We start from the raw sequence: 21961 nt of genomic DNA, 5'->3' as shown, positions 1-21961 counted from the left end.
GTCCCTGACTGCGCTCCCACTCAAACAAGACCTGTTGTGCACCCGCCAAGCCTAAATCATCAAAAAATAAGGTATGTCCTTACTCCAAAGAAATGTATTTACAAATTGTGGGGTGTCTTTTCTGCCATTAACCCTTGTAAAAATGTAAAATTTGGGGGGAAACACACATTTTAGTGAAAAAAATTTTTTTTTTTACATATGCAAAAGTTGTGAAACCCCTGTGGGGTATTAAGGCTTACTTTACCCCTTGTTACATTCCTCAAGGGGTCTAGTTTCCAAAATGGTATGCCATGTGGGGGGTATTTTGCTGTCCTGGCACCATAGGGGCTTCCTAAATGCAACATGTCCCCCCCATTTCAGCAAAGTTTGCAAATGTGACTCCTCTTCTGAGCATTGTGTCGCTCCTGCAGTGCACTTGACGTCCACTTATGGGGTACCTCCATACTCAGAAGAGATGGGGTTACACATTTTGGGGGGTCTTTTCTACTATTAACCCTTGCAAAAATGTGAAATTTTTGGGAAACCAAGCATTTTTGGTAAATTATTTTTTTTTTTACATATGCAAAAGTCGTGAAACCCCTGTGGGGTATTAAGGTTCACTTTACCCCTTGTTACATTCCCCAAGGGGTCTAGTTTCCAAAATGTGATGCCATGTGTTTTTTATGCTGTGCAAGCACCATAGGGGCTTCCTAAATGCGGCATGCCCCCAGAGCAAAATTTGCTTCCAAAAAGCCAAATGTGACTACTCCTTTTTTGAGACCTGTAGTGCGCCAGCAGAGCACTTTTCACCCCCATATGGGGTGTTTTCTGAATCGGGAGAAATTGGGCTTCAAATTTTGGGGGGTATTTTCTGCTTTAACCCTTCGTAAAAATGTAAAATTTTTGGGAAACCAAGCATTTTTGGTAAATTATTTTTTTTTTACATATGCAAAAGTCGTGAAACCCCTGTGGGGTATTAAGGTTCACTTTACCCCTTGTTACATTCCCCAAGGGGTCTAGTTTCCAAAATGTGATGCCATGTGTTTTTTTTTGCTGTGCTAGCACCATAGGGGCTTCCTAAATGCGGCATGCCCCCAGAGCAAAATTTGCTTCCAAAAAGCCAAATGTGACTACTCCTTTTTTGAAACCTGTAGTGCGCCAGCAGAGCACTTTTCACCCCCATATGGGGTGTTTTCTGAATCGGGAGGAATTGGGCTTCAAATTTTGGGGGGTATTTTCTGCTTTAACGCTTTGTAAAAATTTAAAATTTTTGGGAAACCAAGCATTTTTGGTAAATTTGTTTTTTTTTTACATATGCAAAAGTCATGAAACCCCTGTGGGGTATTAAGGTTCACTTTGCCCCTTGTTACGTTCCCCAAGGGGTCTAGTTTCCAAAATATAATGCCATGTGGTTTTTTTTTTTTGCTGTCCTGGCACCATAGGGGCTTCCTAAATGCGGCATGCCCCCAGAGCAAAATTTGCTTCCAAAAAGCCAAATGTGACTACTCCTCTTCTGAGACCTGTAGTGCGCCAGCTGAGCACTTTTCACCCCCATATGGGGTGTTTTCTGAATCGGGAGAAATTGGGCTTCAAATTTTGGGGGGAATTTTCTGCTTTAACCCTTTGTAAAAATGTAAAATTTTTGGGAAACCAAGCATTTTCGGTAAATTATTATTATTATTTTTTTACATATGCAAAAGTTGTGAAACCCCCGTGGGGTATTAAGGTTCACTTTACCCCGTGTTACGTTCCCCGAGGGGTCTAGTTTCCAAAATATAATGCCATGTGGGTTTTTTTGCTGTCCTGGCACCATAGGGGCTTCCTAAATGCGGCATGCCCCCAGAGCAAAATTTGCTTCCAAAAAGCCAAATGTGACTACTCCTCTTCTGAGACCTGTAGTGCGCCAGCAGAACACTTTTCACCCCACATGGGGTGTTTTATGAATCGGGAGAAATTGGGCTTCAAATTTTGGGGGGTATTTTCTGCTTTAACCCTTTGTAAAAATGTTACATTTTTGGGAAACCAAGCATTTTCGGTAAATTATTATTTTTTTTTTACATATGCAAAAGTCGTGAAACCCCTGTGGGGTATTAAGGTTCACTTTACCCCGTGTTACATTCCCCAAGGGGTCTAGTTTCCAAAATATAATGCCATGTGTTTTTTTTTTGCTGTCCTGGCACCATAGGGGCTTCCTAAATGCGGCATGCCCCCAGAGCAAAATTTGCTTCCAAAAAGCCAAATGTGACTACTCCTCTTCTGAGACCTGTAGTGCACCAGCAGAGCACTTTTCACCCCACATGGGGTGTTTTCTGAATCGGGAGAAATTGGGCTTAAAATTTTGGGGGGTATTTTCTGCTTTAACCCTTTGTAAAAATGTTAAATTTTTGGGAAACCAAGCATTTTCGGTAAATTATTATTATTTTTTTTTTACATATGCAAAAGTCGTGAAACCCCTGTGGGGTATTAAGGTTCACTTTACCCCTTGTTACATTCCCCAAGGGGTCTAGTTTCCAAAATGTGATGCCATGTGTTTTTTTTTGCTGTGCTAGCACCATAGGGGCTTCCTAAATGCGGCATGCCCCCAGAGCAAAATTTGCTTCCAAAAAGCCAAATGTGACTACTCCTTTTTTGAAACCTGTAGTGCGCCAGCAGAGCACTTTTCACCCCCATATGGGGTGTTTTCTGAATCGGGAGGAATTGGGCTTCAAATTTTGGGGGGTATTTTCTGCTTTAACGCTTTGTAAAAATTTAAAATTTTTGGGAAACCAAGCATTTTTGGTAATTTTTTTTTTTTTTTACATATGCAAAAGTCATGAAACCCCTGTGGGGTATTAAGGTTCACTTTGCCCCTTGTTACGTTCCCCAAGGGGTCTAGTTTCCAAAGTATAATGCCATGTGGGTTTTTTTTTCTGCTGTCCTGGCACCATAGGGGCTTCCTAAATGCGGCATGCCCCCAGAGCAAAATTTGCTTCCAAAAAGCCAAATGTGACTACTCCTCTTCTGAGACCTGTAGTGCGCCAGCTGAGCACTTTTCACCCCCATATGGGGTGTTTTCTGAATCGGGAGAAATTGGGCTTCAAATTTTGGGGGGAATTTTCTGCTTTAACCCTTTGTAAAAATGTAAAATTTTTGGGAAACCAAGCATTTTCAGTAAATTATTATTATTTTTTTTTTACATATGCAAAAGTCGTGAAACCCCCGTGGGGTATTAAGGTTCACTTTACCCCGTGTTACGTTCCCCGAGGGGTCTAGTTTCCAAAATATAATGCCATGTGGGTTTTTTTTGCTGTCCTGGCACCATAGGGGCTTCCTAAATGCGGCATGCCCCCAGAGCAAAATTTGCTTCCAAAAAGCCAAATGTGACTACTCCTCTTCTGAGACCTGTAGTGCGCCAGCAGAACACTTTTCACCCCACATGGGGTGTTTTATGAATCGGGAGAAATTGGGCTTCAAATTTTGGGGGGTATTTTCTGCTTTAACCCTTTGTAAAAATGTTAAATTTTTGGGAAACCAAGCATTTTCGGTAAATTATTATTTTTTTTTTACATATGCAAAAGTCGTGAAACCCCTGTGGGGTATTAAGGTTCACTTTACCCCGTGTTACATTCCCCAAGGGGTCTAGTTTCCAAAATATAATGCCATGTGTTTTTTTTTGCTGTCCTGGCACCATAGGGGCTTCCTAAATGCGGCATGCCCCCAGAGCAAAATTTGCTTCCAAAAAGCCAAATGTGACTACTCCTCTTCTGAGACCTGTAGTGCACCAGCAGAGCACTTTTCACCCCACATGGGGTGTTTTCTGAATCGGGAGAAATTGGGCTTAAAATTTTGGGGGGTATTTTCTGCTTTAACCCTTTGTAAAAATGTTAAATTTTTGGGAAACCAAGCATTTTCGGTAAATTATTATTATTTTTTTTTTTACATATGCAAAAGTCGTGAAACCCCTGTGGGGTATTAAGGTTCACTTTACCCCTTGTTACATTCCCCAAGGGGTCTAGTTTCCAAAATGTGATGCCATGTGTTTTTTTTTTTGCTGTCCTAGCACCATAGGGGCTTCCTAAATGCGGCATGCCCCCAGAGCAAAATTTGCTTCCAAAAAGCCAAATGTGACTACTCCTCTTCTGAGACCTGTAGTGCGACAGCAGAGCACTTTTCACCCCCATATGGGGTGTTTTCTGAATCGGAAGAAATTAGACTTCAAATTGTGGGGGGTATTTTCTGCTTTAACGCTTTGTGTAAAAATGTAAAATTTTTGGGAAACCAAGCATTTTCGGTACATTTCTTTTTTTTTTTTTTTTACATATGCAAAAGTCGTGAAACCCCTGTGGGGTATTAAGGTTCACTTTACCCCTCGTTACGTTCCCAAAGGCGTCTAGTTTCCAAAATGTGATGCCATGTGTTTTTTTTTTTTGCTGTCCTGGCACCATAGGGGCTTCCTAAATGCGGCATGCCCCCAGAGCAAAATTTGCTTCCAAAAAGCCAAATGTGACTACTCCTTTTCTGAGACCTGTAGTGCACCAGCAGAGCACTTTTCACCCCCATATGGGGTGTTTTCTGAATCGGAAGAAATTAGGCTTCAAATTTTGGGTGGGTATTTTCTGCTTTAACCCTTTGTAAAAATGTAAGATTTTTGGGAAACCAAGCATTTTCGGTAAAATGTATTTTTTTTTTACATATGCAAAAGTCGTGAAACCTCTGTGGGGTATTAAGGTTCACTTTACCCCTTGTTACGTTCCCTAAGGGGGTCTAGTTTCCAAAATATAATGCCATGTGTTTTTTTTTTTGCTGTCCTGGCACCATAGGGGCTTCCTAAATGCGGCATTCCCCCAGAGCAAAATTTGCTTCCAAAAAGCCAAATGTGACTACTCCTCTTCTGAGACCTGTAGTGCGCCAGCAGAGCACTTTTCACCCCCACATGGGGTGTTTTCTGAATCGGGAGAAATTGGGCTTCAAATTTTGGGGGGTATTTTCTGCTTTAACCCTTTGTAAAAATGTCAAATTTTTGGCAAACCAAGCATTTTCGGTAAAATTTTTTATTTTTTTTTTACATATGCAAAAGTCGTGAAACCCCTGTGGGGTATTAAGGTTCACTTTACCCCTTGTTACGTTCCCAAAGGGGTCTAGTTTCCAAAATGTGATGCCATGTGGTTTTTTTTTTGCTGTCCTGGCACCATAGGGGATTCCTAAATGCGGCATGCCCCCAGAGCAAAATTTGCTTCCAAAAAGCCAAATGTAACTACTCCTCCTCTAAGACCTGTAGTGCGCCAGCAGAACACTTTTCACCCCCACATGGGGTGTTTTCTGAATCGGGAGAAATTGGGCTTCAAATTTTGGGGGGTATTTTGGGGAAACAAGCATTTTTTTTTTTTTTTTTACATTTGCAAAAGTCGTGAAACACTTGTGGGGTATTAAGGCTCACTTAATTCCTTTTTACATTCCCCGAGGGGTCTAGTTTCCAAAATGGTATGCCATGTGTTTTTTTTTGCTGTTTTGGCCCCCTAGTGGCTTCCTAAAGGTGACATGCCCCCCAAAAACCATTTCAGAAAAATGTTCTTTCCAAAATCCCCTTGTCGCTCCTTCCCTTCTGAGCCCTCTACTGTGCTCACTGAACAATTTACATAGACATATGAGGTATGTGCTTACTCGAGAGAAATTGGGCTACAAATAACAGTAAAAATTTTCTCCTTTTACCCCTTGCAAAAATTCAAAAATTGGGTCTAAAAGAACTTGCGAGTGTAAAAAAATTTTGAATTTTCTCCTTCACTTTGCTGCTATTCCTGTGAAACACCTAAAGGGTTAAAACACTTACTGAATGTCATTTTGAATACTTTGGGGGTGTAGTTTTTATAATGGGGTCATTTATGGGGTATTTCTAATATGAAGACCCTTCAAATCCACTTCAAAACTGAACTGGTCACTGAAAAATTCCGATTTTGAAAATGTTGTGAAAAATTGGAAAATTGCTGCTGAACTTTGAAGCCCTCTGGTGTCTTCCAAAAGTAAAAACTCATCAATTTTATGATGCAAACATAAAGTAGACATATTGTATATGTGATCCAAAAAAAATTTCTTTTGAATATCCATTTTCCTTACAAGCAGAGAGCTTTAAAGTTAGAAAAATGCTAAATTTACATTTTTTTCAGCAAATTTTGGGATTTTTCACCATGAAAGGATGCAAGTTACCACACAATTTTACCACTATGTTAAAGTAGAATATGTCACGAAAAAACAATCTCGGAATCAGAATGATAACTAAAAGCATTCCAGAGTTATTAATGTTTAAAGTGACAGTGGTCAGATGTGCAAAAAACGCTCTGGTCCTAAGGTGTAAAATGGCTTGGTCCTTAAGGGGTTAAGAAAAAAACATATACTTTTTTAACTTTTCTCTCCATTATGAACAAAGTTTCACTTGTTTGATTGAAATTCCAAGAAAAAAACTGCAAAGTCAAAAACCGTATGTTGCAAACCATATGGACTCGTACGCACATACGGTTCTGTACGGTTCCCATTGACTCCCATGTTAAAAAAAAAAAAAAAACATATACGGTTTCAATACGGTTTTTCACCCGGAGCAAAAACCATGGTAGGCTATGGTTTTGGGTACGCCAAAAAACGGACAAAACTTTACAAGACGCAAAGCAGATGCAATTGGATGCATCATTTGGCATACTGTTTTTTTTTTATTTTTTATAAATTTTCCATGGTATATAATACAGACAAATAAATGTAACAAAATAATACTCCAGCACATATTAACAACATCCATTCTCTCATATCTCAACCTAATCTCTCTCAACCACTTACTCACATATCTTACTCCACCTCACTTTCCCACACCCATCATTCAGACATTCTGACCTCTTCTCCCTCTTCCCAAAACATATATACACACATATATATATATATATATATATATATATATATATATATATATACACATATATATATATATATATATATTTTTTTTTTTTCAATGGAGAGTCAATGCATACGGTTTTCAATGGAGAGTCAATGCATACGGTTTTCAATACGGTCCCGTACGGTTTTCAAATTGACAACATATACGGGAACTGTATTGCAAAAACATGGTGTGAATGCACCCTAAACCAGAACCAGAGGCAAGCACAGTCCAGTCCTCCTTGTGTCCTTAATAATCTTCCATCTTATGCTATCCTTGAACTGTGACTTCATATCCTGACGGTCTTGGCTGAGGTAATAATGCAGCTTCCCTCTCAACTCAGACTCAACTTAGGGGCAGTGACCCAGGCTTTTTATAGCCTTTTGAACACATGACCTGACATGTACCTGCAAGGTTCTAGTAGACTAGATATTGCTTTTCCATTGCTCTCTATGGAAAGCACTACTTTAAAGGTTGACCACTAGATGGCACTGTGTACTTACATGTGTGTAAGGGTCTATTCACAGGACAGAATTTATGCATGCGGAATCCCTAGCAAATTCCGCATGTGGATTCCGTCTCAAATTGAAGCCCAATAGACTTCCGCACTCCCATTCACACTTCTGAATTTCTGCATGCGGATTCCGCACCAATTCCACACAAAATCCATAAAAGCCGGAAACCACCGTAAGCGGAATTGGGGCAGATGTGTGGAAATTCTGCTGTATGAATAGACCCTTAAAGGGGTACTCTGGCCCTAATACATCTTATCCCCTATCCACGAGGCTGGAGTATCGTGACGTCAGGACTCCGCCCCCGTGTGAATATCTCTCCCATAGACTTGCATTGAGGAGGCGGGGCGAGGCTCCGAGTGTGTAGCATGACAACCACAGGGCTGGAATATCGTGACGTCACGACTACGCCCCCGTGTGACATCACGCCCGCCCCGTCAATGCAAGTCTATGGGAGGGGGCATGACGGCCGTTACATGTATGTTAATGTGGGTGATAATTGCAATCTAAGAGGCCTAGCGCCTGTTTTAAGGATGCTATCTGGCTGGCCAGAAATCGCCTCATTTTGAAGAGGGAGAACACGTACGTCCAGGACTGCCGCAGGCTGATTCACTGTTTGCTCATTGACTATACCATCATGGACAGTTCCGACATCGACGAAGAAGAGAACTCACCCACTCTCCTTCCCCGTTCTCCCCTTGTGTGTCTTTGTCTTTCAATAAAGCTTTGGGCCTGTGATTTCCCCTTCCTATCCCCTCTTTTACCACCCCCCTTCCCCTATCGCGGTCCCCTATGCCTTGTTGTTTGTCATTATTGTTTTTAATAACATTTTATGAAGCATGCAGGAGTATTAGTGTAGCATGTGGTACGATGTATAGTGTAGGGAACTTGTGCTGTATATTGTGCTGTTGTACTATGTACGGTAAATATATTATTTATTTTATAAGTGATTGACATTTGATTGCTAATAAAGGCATTTTCAATCAAAAAAATGTGGGTGGTGATTAAGTAGTAGTTCTTGCGGCACCAGACCAGCACAACAGAACTATAGAGCAAAGAATAATTCATATAACATGATCAGATACATATCCCCTATCTAGCGGATAGGGGCTACGTTTTAAAGTGTGTGTATAAAGAGGTGTGTCTCTTTAACACTTCATTTATACCACACATCCAATGCTGTACAAAACAAAACACAAATTGCAAAACATCAAAAACTAAGAAATAACTTATTTCAATTTCTCTCCAAATAAAGCATTGAATACATAAAGGGGTTCTCCAATTTGCTTAAAGGGGTACTCCGGCGCTTAGACATCTTATCCCCTATCCAAAGGATAGGGGATAAGATGCCTGATCGCGGGGGTCCTGCCGTTGGGGACCCCCGTGATCTTGCATGTCGCACCCCGTTAAAATCAGTCCCCCGGAGCGTGTTCGCTCCGGGTCTGATTACTGCCGATCACGGGGCCGGAGCGTTGTGACGTAAGGGCTCCGCCCCCCTCAACGCTCCGGCCCCGTGATCCGCAGTAATCAGACCCGGAGCGAACGCGCTCCGGGGGACTGATTTTAACGGTGTCCCCAGCGGCGGGACCCCCGCGATCAGGCACCTTATCCCCTATCCTTTGGATAGGGGATAAGATGTCTAAGCGAAGGAGTACCACTTTAAAAACCTCAGTGCACCCAGCTTAGGGTGTAAAATAACAAACTGCCCCATACTCACCAGGACCAGTGTTGGCACTCCTGTCCACCCCAATGTCTCTGTTTACTTCCCCTGGTGATGTGCTGTCCCTGCTCTGCTGCTGATTTTCGTAATCAAATGGACTTGGGTGGACTGGAGTGTCAACGACTTTCTGGGCATTCTGGGAGTTGCAGTTTTGCAACATTTGGAGGTCCACAGTTTGGAGACCACTGTAATCAGTGTGGTCTTATTTATACTGTGGTGTCCCTGTACCGTATTTCATATGTTACCTTGTGGTGAGGTCCCCAAAGACAGAGTCCCTAGGAACAGTGGGGGTCCTCTACCTTAGCTAGCCCCTCGTCACCCCATAGTTAGTTAATATTTATGTGAATAAATATGTAAATATGTCTATTAAAGATTCCTACCTTGTTTGCGTTACAGGACCTGCAGGTCATGTGACTTAGTTCAGAACTCTATTGTTTTTGCTAAAGGACCTTTGGTGGTTCTCATGACATGTGATCACCCACAATGCAATGATTGGACCAATCCAAACCGACCAGCCCCTACCCATATAAGGGAGCTGCGCCATCTTGATCGCTCTCTTCGCTCTTGGGTTGCTGACTGGATGAGATAGGACCTCCGCAGCTTACAAGACAAATTACTAGGTCTAAGCCTTGCGGCCTAAGCCTGCGCTAGAGACGGATAGTTCATACAATTTTCCGCAAGATCTCCGGACCTAATCAAACCCCTAAATCCGGCGGATCTATGCAAATACAATCCTCTAAAGCTAAAGTGAACTTTCCGGTCCTAAGCATCTGTCAATCACTGCTGTGCTGTTTCAATAGACTCTGTTATCTGGACTGTTACTGTTATTGCAACTACAGAAAATCTTCAGTAAAGGTTCCGCAAGTTTTAAGTTCAGCACTGCTGTGGACAATCTATTTATTTCACACTCACCTATCGCTCTTGGGAAGGGTGGCGATAGGCCCAGCATCACTACAGAGTTTTAACCCCCACCCTGGCGTCACGAGTGATAAGGGTTAACAGCGCCCTTTCTAGAACAGCAACACCCCAACTAACCTACACCCCACAAGGCTTTCCACACAGTTCCTCACCACAATACAAACTCTTTTGTGTTTAACCCCATAAAGTATACATGTCATTGAGCCGTTAAGGACATATGGTGCGGGCTCTAGACCTAAGTCCCCACCGTTAACCCCCAACTGATTTCAGCAAGCTGGGGGCTGCCACTAGATCGCAACAGCTGGCTATTAACCATTTAGATGCCGCTGCCAAAGTTGACAGCTGTCACTGGTGGTGCAGTGTTGAAAAAAGTAGTAGAAAAACATGACATAATATATACAAAGTGGGTATTGCTGTAATCACAACAAACTACAGAATCAAGATATGTTGGTTTGACCACACGGTGAAAGGTGTATATAATAAGCCCCCCCCCCCCACACGCACACAAATATGCAAAATTGCTTCATTTTATTTTTTTTAAATGTCACTTCACAAATATATATTTTTTTGTTATAGAAAAATGATGGAAGCCATTGCAAAGTACTGGTGGTCCTACAAAAAACAAGCCCTCATATGGGGGTGTGGATGGAAAAATAAAAGACTTATAGGGGAGATTTATCAAAACCTGTGAAGAGGAAGAGTGGTGCAGTTGCCCATAGCAACCAATCAGATCGCTTCTTTCATTTCTAAAGAGGCCTGTGAAAAAAAAAGCAATCAGATTGGTTGCTATGGGCAACTGCACCACTCTTCCTCTACTCAGGTTTTGATAAATCTTCCCCTACGGTTGTTAGAAGGCGAAGAGGAAAAAACAAACGTGTAAAAACAAAAAATGGTAGGTCATTAAGGGGTTAAGACAAGCCCCGCCCACTTGTACAGGCCACGTCTTTAACATGACAGCCAACTGTCAAAACGCTCTTTGAAACCCATAGCAACCGATCACAGCTGAGCTTTCATTTTATCAGAGCAGTTTATGAAATGAAAGCTGAGCTGTGATTGGTTGCTTTGGGAAACTAAGACCGTTTTTTTTTTCTTTAAAGGAGTAGTCCAGTGGTGACTCAGTGGTGAACAACTTATCCCCTATCCTAAGGATAGGGGATAAGTTTGAGATCGCAGGGGGTCCGACCGCTGGGGCCCCCTGCGATCTCTTGTACGGAGCCCCGACAGCCCGCGGGAAGGGGGCGTGTCGACCTCTGCACGAAGCGGCGGCCAACACGCCCCCTCAATACAACTCTATGGCAGAGCCGAAGCGCTGCCTTCGGCAATCTCCGGCTCTGCCATAGAGATGTATTGAGGGGGCATGTCGGCCGCCGCTTCGTGCAGAGGTCGACACCCGCTATCTGGCCGGAGAGCCTGGCCCCTGTGCAGAGAGATCACAGGGGGCCCCAGCAGTCGGACCCCCCCCGCAATCTCAACCCCTATCCTTAGGATAGGGGATAAGTTTTTCACCACTGGACTACCCCTTTAAGGGCACGTTCACACGTACAGGATCCGGCGCAGATCTGATGCGCAGGATTTGTAACTGCTGATTAGAAGCTGTGATCAGTCATTTAGTTTACATTGAAATCTGCAGCAGAAAAAATCCTGTGCATCAAATCTGCATACGTGTGAACGTGCCCTTAGACAGTAAGCTGTCACAGCAGAGGCGTGGCTTGTACAAGTGGGCGGGGTTTATCTTAAAGAAATATGTGCAGATATTTCTACATCTCCCTAATTCTTAATATTCCTAACAAATCTGGTATAAATTCGGTAATGCATGTAGTTTCTATCCCTATAGTGTAACACACAGTTGTCAATGTTGTATTATAACACATTCAAGATGAACGGTTCCTCTCTGCTGTCATTTCTCTCGTTTTCCAAGATGGCGCCCGTCCCCTACAAGATGGATCCTTTTTTTTTTTTCCTCAACCAACATGGCGCTTTTTTTTTTTTTTAATACCTGCCTTGACAACTTTAGCAATGAACGGCTCTGTCAGGTTTTATCATCTCTCCCCCAACAATAATCGCTTCCCTCAACAAAGATGTCGGCTTCCCCACACCAACATGGCCGCTCGGAGCCTTCACCAGTAAGCAACATGGCGGCGCCGCGCCGTCGACCCCTCCTCTGTTGTCTATGGTTGCGGGGATCCCTGGGCGCGCGTGCGCAGTGCTCGCTGTGAGGTGTCGCGCAGGCGTAGATTGTTCCTCGGGGGGACAGAGGAGCATGAATGGAGCAAGATGGCGGATCCTGTGCAGGTGAGGGGGGGATCCTGAGGATGTGCAAGGATGTGCTGCAGCAGGGGGCAGAGGGGCGGCAGATGGGCACCGGGGGGGTCACGGGGAGGCCGCTCTGGGCGCTGTGTGGGGAGGTGCTGGGTGGCAGGGTGGCAGCTCAGGGTGACAGGAGGCTGAGGCCTGCAGACTGTATATAAACACAGGGGGATGTGTGTGTACAGAGCATTGCAGGGCCACCTCGGGCACACACTGCCACCATGGCTGCCCCCTGGCACTGGATCACACGTGGGCACATGGTGAGGGCATGGAGATCACTGCACACTGTCACCTCTCACCTGGGATCACTGACTCTCCATTACATTAGTGGACTCCATGCTGCACTCCTACCTATGTGTGTGTCTACAGCGCCGCCCTTCAGGTGTGTCCTGGTATTGAGGTGTACCATCACTGTGCAGGTGGCTGCCCCTCCAGACCTCCCCGCTGGTGGGAACTGATCATCATCATCAGTAGTGTCGCCATAACAACAGCTAAAATTGTTACCGCTGATCGCTATCGCTGGTGCCACGTGACGACTTTTCCGCCGTATCGCTTTATCGGATTTGCACCTTCACGCAATTTTAACACTATAAGAATGCAAAATATTTGGGAGCCTTATGTGCTTATATAATGTTGTTATAGGAAATAGATTTTCCGCTGTATCACTTTGCACCTTCGTGCAATTTTAACACTCAAAATTCTGGGGAGCGTGAGAAGGTAATGTAATGTCTTATGAGATAGACAGCCCGCTATTACTTTAGGGCAGTGTTTACCAACCAGGGGGCCTCCCGCTGTTACAAAACTGCAACTCCCAGCATTCCCGGACAGCCCGCTATTACTATAGGCCAGTGTTTCCCAACCAGGGTGCCTCCAGCTGTTACAAAACTGCAACTCCCAGCATTCCCGGACAGCCCGCTATAACTTTAGGTAAGTGTTTCCCAACCAGGGGGCCTCCAGCTGTTACAAAACTGCAACTCCCAGCATTCCCGGACAGCCTGCTATTACTTTAGGGCAGTGTTTCCCAACCAGGGTGCCTCCAGCTGTTACAAAACTGCAACTCCCAGCATTCCCGGACAGCCCGCTATTACTATAGGCCAGTGTTTTCCAACCAGGGGGCCTCCCGCTGTTACAAAACTGCAACTCCCAGCATTCCCGGACAGCCCGCTATTACTTTAGGGCAGTGTTTCCCAACCAGGGTGCCTCCAGCTGTTACAAAACTGCAACTCCCAGCATTCCCGGACAGCCCGCTATAACTTTAGGTAAGTGTTTCCCAACCAGGGGGCCTCCAGCTGTTACAAAACTGCAACTCCCAGCATTCCCGGACAGCCCGCTATTACTATAGGCCAGTGTTTTCCAACCAGGGGGCCTCCAGCTGTTGCAAAACTGCAACTCCCAGCATTCCCGGACAGCCCGCTATTACTATAGGCCAGTGTTTTCCAACCAGGGTGCCTACAGCTGTTGCAAAACTGCAACTCCCAGCATTCCCGGACAGCCCGCTATTACTATAGGCCAGTGTTTTCCAACCAGGGTGCCTACAGCTGTTGCAAAACTGCAACTCCCAGCATTCCCGGACAGCCCGCTATTACTGTGTCAGTGTTTTCCAACCAGGGTGCCTCCAGCTGTTACAAAACTGCAACTCCCAGCATTCCCGGACAGCCTGCTATTTCTTTAGGTCAGTGTTTTCCAACCAGGGTGCCTCCAGCTGTTGCAAAACTGCAACTCCCAGCATTCCCGGACAGCCCGCTATAACTATAGGCCAGTGTTTTCCAACCAGGGTGCCTACAGCTGTTGCAAAACTGCAACTCCCAGCATTCCCGGACAGCCCGCTATTACTATAGGCCAGTGTTTTCCAACCAGGGTGCCTACAGCTGTTGCAAAACTGCAACTCCCAGCATTCCCGGACAGCCCGCTATTACTGTGTCAGTGTTTTCCAACCAGGGTGCCTCCAGCTGTTGCAAAACTGCAACTCCCAGCATTCCCGGACAGCCTGCTATTTCTTTAGGTCAGTGTTTTCCAACCAGGGTGCCTCCAGCTGTTGCAAAACTGCAACTCCCAGCATGCCCGGACAGCCCGCTATTACTTTAGGTCAGTGTTTCCCAACCAGGGTGCCTCCAGCTATTGCAAAACTACGACTCCCAGCATGCCCGGACAGCCTGCTAATACTTTAGGGCAGTGTTTCCCAACCAGGGTGCCTCCAGCTGTTGCAAAACTACAACTCCCAGCATGCCCAGAGAGCCCGCTATTACTTTAGGTCAGTGTTTCCCAACCGGAGTTCTTCCAGCTGTTGCAAAACTACAACTCCCAGCATGCCCAGACAGCCAATGGCTGTCCGGGCATGCTGGGAGTTGTAGTTTTGCAACAGCTGGAGGCACCCTGGTTGGGAAACATTGCTTTAGGTATTACTTTGATTTTCATGTCCTATTGAAATGACACCTTCATGCAATTTTAACACTGAGGGGAGCGCAAAGAGGTTATGTAATGTTGCGCTATGACCGTAATCTCCAAACTTCCACACGTTGTCAAACTACAACTCCCAGCATGATCCAACTAGGCTGGGAGTTGTTGTTTTGCAACATTTGGAGGTCCACAGATTTCCATGCCATATTGCAAGTGCACCCTCGTGCAATTTTAACAATAGGAGATTGAGCAGGTTATGTATTTTTTTTGCACTATAAGGGTATCTTCACACTACGGAGTGTCAACGGAATCTCCGCGAGCGGAGATTCAGCCTGGCAGCCGGCGGCGGCGGTAGGACCACACTGCACTCCGCCATCACCATTGACGGCTATGCAGTACTCACGGACTTCCGTGCAAAGAATGAACATGTTCTTTCTTTGCGCGGAACAATTTCACCGGCGGAATTGTCTGCCGCTGAAATTCCGCAGTGTGAACAGATCTTGCGGAGACCCATTCACATTACAGAGTTATTCCAGGCCAAAACTTTATATATATATATATATATATATATATATATATATATATATATATATATATATATATAATCTCTATCTATCAACTGGCTCCGGAAAGTTAAACAGATTTGTAAATTACTTTGATTAAAAAAAATCTTAATCCTTCCAATAGTTATTAGCTTCTGAAGTTGAGTTGTTGTTTTCTGTCTAACTGCTCTCTGATGACTCACGTCCTGGGAGCTGTGCAGTTCCTATGGGGATATTCTCCCATCATGCACAGCTCCCGGGATGTGACATCATCATCGAGCAGATAGACAGAAAACTTCAGAAGCTAATAACTATTGGAAGGATTAAGATTTTTTAATAGAAGTAATTTACAAATCTGTTTAACTTTCCGGAGCCAGTTGATAGATATATATATATATATATATATATATATATATATATATATAGAAAAGTTTTTGCCTGGAATACCCCTTTAATGTTAAGTTCACACCGCGGAGGGGGGGGTCATGTCATGTTGCCATAGGTAACCATAACCCAAGGTTTCCCGTGTCCTATTGAAATGGCACCTTCATGCAATTTTAGCTCTATTTAGTTGCAAAATACTGGGGACCGCAGGGAGGTTGTGGAATGCCGCAATATGGCGGCCCACCATTTCTTTGGGTATCGTTCTCTAGGATTTCCATTTAGTATTGAGATTGCACCTTCATGTCATTTTAACGCTATGGGGGGGAGATTTATCAAAACCTGTGCAGAGGAAAAGTTGCCCAGTTGCCCATAGCAACCAATCAGATGGCTTCTTTCACTTTGCAGAGGCCTTGTTAAAGATGAAAGCAGTGAGCTGATTGGTTGCTATGGGCAACTGGGCAACTGTTCCTCTGCACAGGTTTTGATAAATCTCCCCCTATGAGAGCAAAACACAGGGGCGCATCAGAAAGTAATATAATGTCATATGAGCTAGATAGATTGCCCGCTATTACTTTTGGGGATACATGGCTTAAAGGGGTATTCCATGAAAAAACATTTTTTTTATATATATATCAACTGGCTCCAGAAAGTTAAACAGATTTGTAAGTTACTTATATTAAAAAAAATCTTAATCCTTTCAATAATTATCAACTGCTGAAGTTGAGTTGTTGTGTTCTGTCTGGCAACAGTGTGAAGTTCCCGAGACAAGCAGAGATGTCAGCAGAGAGCAGAGTAGAAGAGGTTTGCTATGGGGATTTGCTTCTAAACTGGGCGGTTCCCGAGACACGTGTCATCAGAGAGGACTTAGGCAGAAAAGAACAACTCAACTTCAGCAGCTCATAAGTACTGAAAGGATTAAGATTTTTTAATAGAAGTCATTTACAAATCTGTTTAACTTTCTGGAGCCAGTTGATATATATATATATATATAAAAAAAAAAGTTTTTTCCTGGATAACCCCTTTAAAAGCAACTTTTGTGTGTGTGTGTGTGTGTATCTGAACCCCAGCTTTTGGGAGCTATAGTTATAGTTCTATTGGTTGTGTCGCTTAGGTTTCCTACAAGCAGATTGAGTTCAGAAACGGCCAAATAGTGTGTTTCCCGCTGTTGCAAAACTACAACTCCCAGCATGCCCAGACAGCCAAAGGCTGTCTGGGCATGCTGGGAGTTGTAGTTTTGCAACAGCTGGAGACACACTATTTGGAAAACACTGAGCTACATAGAAGAGGAAAGTTAAAAAAATGATAAAATAAAAAAATACATACGGTAAGTAAAAAAAATTAATTAATAAATGAATAAAAATATTAATAAAAAATATATTGTAGTTGTTGTTTTGCAACATCTGGAGACACACTGTTTGGAAAACACTGAGCTAAATAGAAGAGGAAAGTTAAAGGAGTAGTCCAGTGGTGAACTCAGTGGTGAACAACTTATCCCCTATCCTAAGGATAGGGGATAAGTTGAAGATCGCGGGGATCCGACAGCTGGGGCCCCCTGCGATCTCCTGTACGGAGCCCCGACAGCCCGCGGGAAGGGGGCGCGGCGGCCGACACGCCCCCTCAATACAACTCCATGGCATAGCCGAAGCGCTGCCTTCGGCAATCTCCGGCTCTGCCATAGAGATGTATTGAGGGGGCGTGTCGGCTGCCGCTTCGTGCGGAGGTCGACACCCGCTATCTGGCCGGAGAGCCGGGGCCCCTGTACAGAGAGATCGCAGGGGGCCCCAGCGGTCGGACCCCCCGCGATCTCAAACTTATCCCCTATCCTTAGGATAGTGGATACGTTTTTCGCCACCGGACTACCCCTTTAAAAAATGTCTTCAGCTGTTGCAAAACTACACATTGCATACACTTAAATATTTTTTTTTATATTTATGTATTTTTTTTTTAATTTTATTTAAATGTAATAAGTCAATTTAAAATAAATAAAAATAATAATAAAAAAATTGTAGTTGTAGTTTTGCAACAGCTGAAGACGCACTGTTTGGAAAACACTGAGCTAAGTAGAAGAGGAAAGTTAAAAAAATGCTAAAATAAAAAAAACATAATTTTTTTTTACATTAATAAAAATATATTGTAGTTGTAGTTTTGCAAAAGCTCGATACACACTGTTTGGAAAACACTGAGCTAAATAGAAGAGGAAAGTTAAAAAATGATTGAAATAAATTAAAATAAAAAAAATTAAAATAATGTCAGTTAATTAATAAATAAAATACAAATAATAATACTAATAATAATAAAAATAAATATAAATATATCTGATAATACCCTGATCAGTAGGGGGACCCCTAGAGTGCTCCCTGTTGGAAAGCAGGTTGTACATCTCTGCATTTAAATAGATGAAAGTAGTGTTGAGTGGTTGACATGTTGTATACTGATGTACATTGTGGGTTTCTCCGTTGCGACCCTGCGCCTGTTGTTGTATACTTTTGAAGAGCCCGGAGAGCTTACTCATTGGAGCTCGGCGCAGACTTGTTTGTATTTGATTTTTGAAGACGAAGCATAAACCAAAGTGACAGCGAGATAAGGTGGGGGGGGGGGGGGGGGGGCTGGTTGGGCTGCTGTCACCTCTGTGCTGTCACCTCTGTGCTGTCACCTCTGTGCTGTCTGGGCTCAGGACACTGCAGCGAAGTCGCAAGAAGGTCGCCTGCTGTAGGATTTTTGTAAGCGCCTAATCCAAACCTGGGGCTGGGGGGGTCACTGTTATAGGCAGATCCTTCCAATACTGACTGCGGGTGTTTGCTGTCTACCACACCAGTAGTAATTGGGATCAGGTTTTGTAGACAGGGTCAGTTGTGTGGCAGCCACTTACCTCTCATGTTCAGCTGTTAGTGTCATTGAAAGAAACTTTTGACTTGTCACAAAGGCATATCAAAAGTTTTGATCGGTCAGGGTCTCTGACTTTTGATATGCCTTTGGGACAAGTCAAAAGACCCCCACTAATCAGGAGGATGAGCGGGGAGAAGCGACCTGGCTTGCCATCTAGTTTCTCTGTTCTCTGCTTGTTCTCCTGATCGGTGGGGGTCTTGGGACCGAGACTCCAACCGATCAAAACTTCTGACATGTCAAATGTTTTTTTTCAAATGAAAACCAAAACGGACTATTTCAGCAGCACCGGTTGACCATGTAATGCCTAGGTGTCCAAGCTGTAGTCCATCCAGCTGTTGCTAAATCTCCCAGCATGCTCTGCCAGCCATTGGCTGTAGTTTTGCAACAGCTGGAAGGTCCATAGGTTGGAGTCCTAGGATCTAACAGGTACATTAGGCTCACCGATGTTGTTAGAATCTTGAGTGTATAAGACTATGTTCACACGACACTTTCTGCATGAAATTCTGCTGGAAAATTCTGTAAAATTGCAGAAATGAATTGCCCATAAATTTCATTGGAATTTCTGCAGCCGAAATTCTGCTGTGTGATGGGACAGCGGAATCCCTTTAAAGGAAATCTGTCATCAGTGTCACCTGCACTAACCTGTCAGTATAGACATGTAGTGCAGCTGACACTGATGACATTGATACTTACCAGGTCCCGTTCCATGCTGTGGTTCTCCGTCAATTCTCTTCAGTATCTTCCGCTCCGGACCTGGCTTGGAGCACGGCAGGGCTTTGTAAAGTCACTGTGACATCAATAAGCTCCACCCAGGCTCCAAAGTAGGCCCCAGAACGGAAGGTAAGGCAGAAGATTTCGGGAGAACCACAGCATGGAACGGGACCTGGTAAGTATAAATGTCAGTGTCACCTGCACTAGCTGTCTGTAGGGACAGGTTAGTGCAGGTGACACTGATGACAGATTTCCTATAAATTCATGCAGAAATTCTGGCGTGTGAACAAAGCCTAAAGGCTATGTTCACACCTCGTAATTGCCATGTGGAATTCCACTCGAAAGTCTGAATGGAAATTCTGCTGCAGCAGAGTCCTGTTTAATTCAGTGGGATTCTGCTGCACTGTGCACATGTCGGAATTGCCGTGCCATGTTTCTGGCATGGAAATTCAGAATTCTGTGTCCACAGAAAGAATGAACCTGTCCATTATATTGATTTTGCACGGAATGCATTACCGTCTGCATGTGGCGCATTCCTGTGCGGTCCTAGCGCCGGCCTATTATGCTGGTGCCCGAAGTCTCCTGAATGTCCACATTGAGATATTCCATGCGGACACTCCAAGGTCTGAACATAGCTTAAGGATGACTGGACTTTGATGTCTTAGGAAAGTAGGATCGGACCTGCTGGATTTCTGGTGTCTGGCAGTGGCCTATTCCAGTCCTTTGAGCACATATGCACGCTAGGCCAAACAGAGCATGCATAGGTTGCACCCTTAAGTGGTACTCCAATAGAAAAAATATATATTTTTTATTATTTATTTATTTATTTATTTATTTATTTATTTTCTTATCAACTGGTGCCAGAAAGTTATACAGATTTGTAATTTACTTCTATTTGAAAATCATAATCCTTCCAGTACTTATCAGCTGCTGCATGTTCCAGAGAAAGTTATTTTCTTTTTGAATTTCCTTTCTGAGCACAGTGCTCTCTGCTGACACCTCTGCTCATTTTTGGAAATGTCCAGAGTAGGAGCAAATCCCCATAACAAACCTATCCTGAAATGGACAGAGGTGTCAGCAGAGAGCACTGTTGTCAGACAGAAAGGAAATTCAAAAAGAAAAGAACTTCCAGTATTTATAAGCTGCTGTATACTCCACTGGAAGGATTACGATTTTTAAATAGAAGTAATTTACAAATCTGTTTAACTTTCTGGTACCAGGTGATTTAAAAAAAAAAAAAAAAAAAAAAAAAATTTACCCCTTTAAGTCTCTGCACATTTGGCAAATTTCTCAGAAAGTCTGCAATGAAGTCAGCACGAGGACCGCTCAGAAATGCGCCGTCACTATGGACAGCTCAAAAAAATAAAGGGAACACTAAAATAACACATCCTAGATCTAAATGAATCGTATGAAATCGTACAATGCAACACTAAAGAAACAGAAGGTTGAATAAGCCGGCACTGCCTTAGCCCCGTATGTCCATTGGTGAACTGCACAGGTAAGCGGTTCAGGTGTGTAGGTAAAACACAATCAGGCGGCGCTGCACGCTACAGAAATGCAGTAACTATCACAAAAGAACAGAAAGACCGGAGAGCTCACCGTTCAGAAGATAGAACGGGCACGGGAAACTTAGTCCATGGACCGATTCGGTCCTACGCAGGGAGGCGGCAGCTGGATACGGGGGAACTCAGACGCCCAATGTCTGAGCTCCCCCGTATCTAGCTGCCGCCTCCCTGCGTAGGACCGAATCGGTCCCTGGACTACCTGTAAGTTTCCCGTGCCCGTCCTATCTTCTGAACGGTGAGCGCTCCGGTCTTTCTGTTCTTTTCTGTGATAGTTAATCATATGAAATACTTTTGTCTCTACATAGATGAATGTGCTGACAACAAAATCACACAAAAATCATCAATGGAAATCAAATTTATCAACCCATGGAGGTCTGGATATGGAGTCACACTCGAAATCTAAGTCAAAAACCACACTACATGCTGATCCAACTTTGATGTAATGTCCTTAAAACAAGTCAAAATGAGGCTCAGTAGTGTGTGTGGCCTCCACGTGCCCGTATGACCTCCCTACAATGCCTGGTCATGCTCCTGATGAGGTGGGGGATGGTCTCCCGAGGGATGTCCTCCCAGACCTGGACTAAAGCATCCGCGAGACATGATGTCCCAGATGTGCTCATACGCATTCAGGTCTGGGGAAGGGGCGGCCAGTCCATAGCATCAATGCCTTCCTCTTGCAGGAACTGCTGACACACTCCAGCCACCTGAGGTCTAGCATTGTCTTGTATTAGGAGGAACCCAGGGCCAACCGCACCAGCATATGGTCTCACAAGGGGTCTGAGGATCTCATCTTGGTACCTAATGGCAGTCAGGCTATCTCTGGCAAGCCCATGGAGGGCTGTGCGGCCCCCCAAAGAAATGCCATCCCCTACACCATTAGTGACCCACTACCCAATTGGTCATGCTGGAGAATGTTGCAGGCAGCAGAACGTTCTCCACGGCGTCTCCAGACTCATGTCTGTCACATGTGCTCAGTGTGAACCTGCTTTCATCTGTGAAGAGCACAGGGCGCCAGTGGTGAATTTGCCAATCTTGGTGTTATCTGGCAAATGCCAAACGTCCTGCACGGTGTTGGGCTGTAAGCACAACCCCCACCTGTGGACCTCGGGCCCTCATACCACTCTCATGGAGTCTGTCTCTGACCG

At 44.1% G+C, this 21961-nt stretch overlaps 2 protein-coding genes across 6 annotated transcripts in view; one reads left to right on the top strand and one right to left on the bottom strand.

Annotated features, from left to right (window-relative positions):
- The window catches only part of DOK2 (docking protein 2), an 83333-nt gene extending 71171 nt beyond the window's left edge, over nt 1–12162 (bottom strand). The window contains exon 1 of one of the 3 annotated variants that reach the window (XM_056571105.1): nt 12025–12162. Coding sequence is in view for 1 of the 3 variants with exons in the window: in XM_056571101.1 (XP_056427076.1) it covers nt 9487–9516 (30 nt within the window). In the remaining 2 variants the exon portion in view is untranslated. Of the gene's footprint in view, nt 1–9486; nt 9577–12020 lie in introns of those variants that run through there. The other 2 variants (XM_056571106.1, XM_056571101.1) reach the window with 2 other exon arrangements.
- The window catches only part of XPO7 (exportin 7), a 78992-nt gene continuing 67926 nt past the window's right edge, over nt 10896–21961 (top strand). Inside the window, exon 1 of one of the 3 annotated variants that reach the window (XM_056571097.1) lies at nt 10896–10916. In XM_056571097.1, coding sequence (XP_056427072.1) covers nt 10914–10916 — 3 coding nt within the window. In that variant the 5' untranslated portion in view covers nt 10896–10913. Of the gene's footprint in view, nt 10917–11752; nt 11831–12087; nt 12148–21961 lie in introns of those variants that run through there. The other 2 variants (XM_056571095.1, XM_056571096.1) reach the window with 2 other exon arrangements.

The sequence above is a fragment of the Hyla sarda genome, chromosome 4 (assembly GCF_029499605.1).
Source record: "Hyla sarda isolate aHylSar1 chromosome 4, aHylSar1.hap1, whole genome shotgun sequence".
In the NCBI taxonomy this organism is placed as follows: Eukaryota; Metazoa; Chordata; class Amphibia; order Anura; family Hylidae; genus Hyla; species Hyla sarda.
Note: the sequence above shows the minus strand (reverse complement) of the source record. Positions and strands in the feature narration are given on the sequence as shown.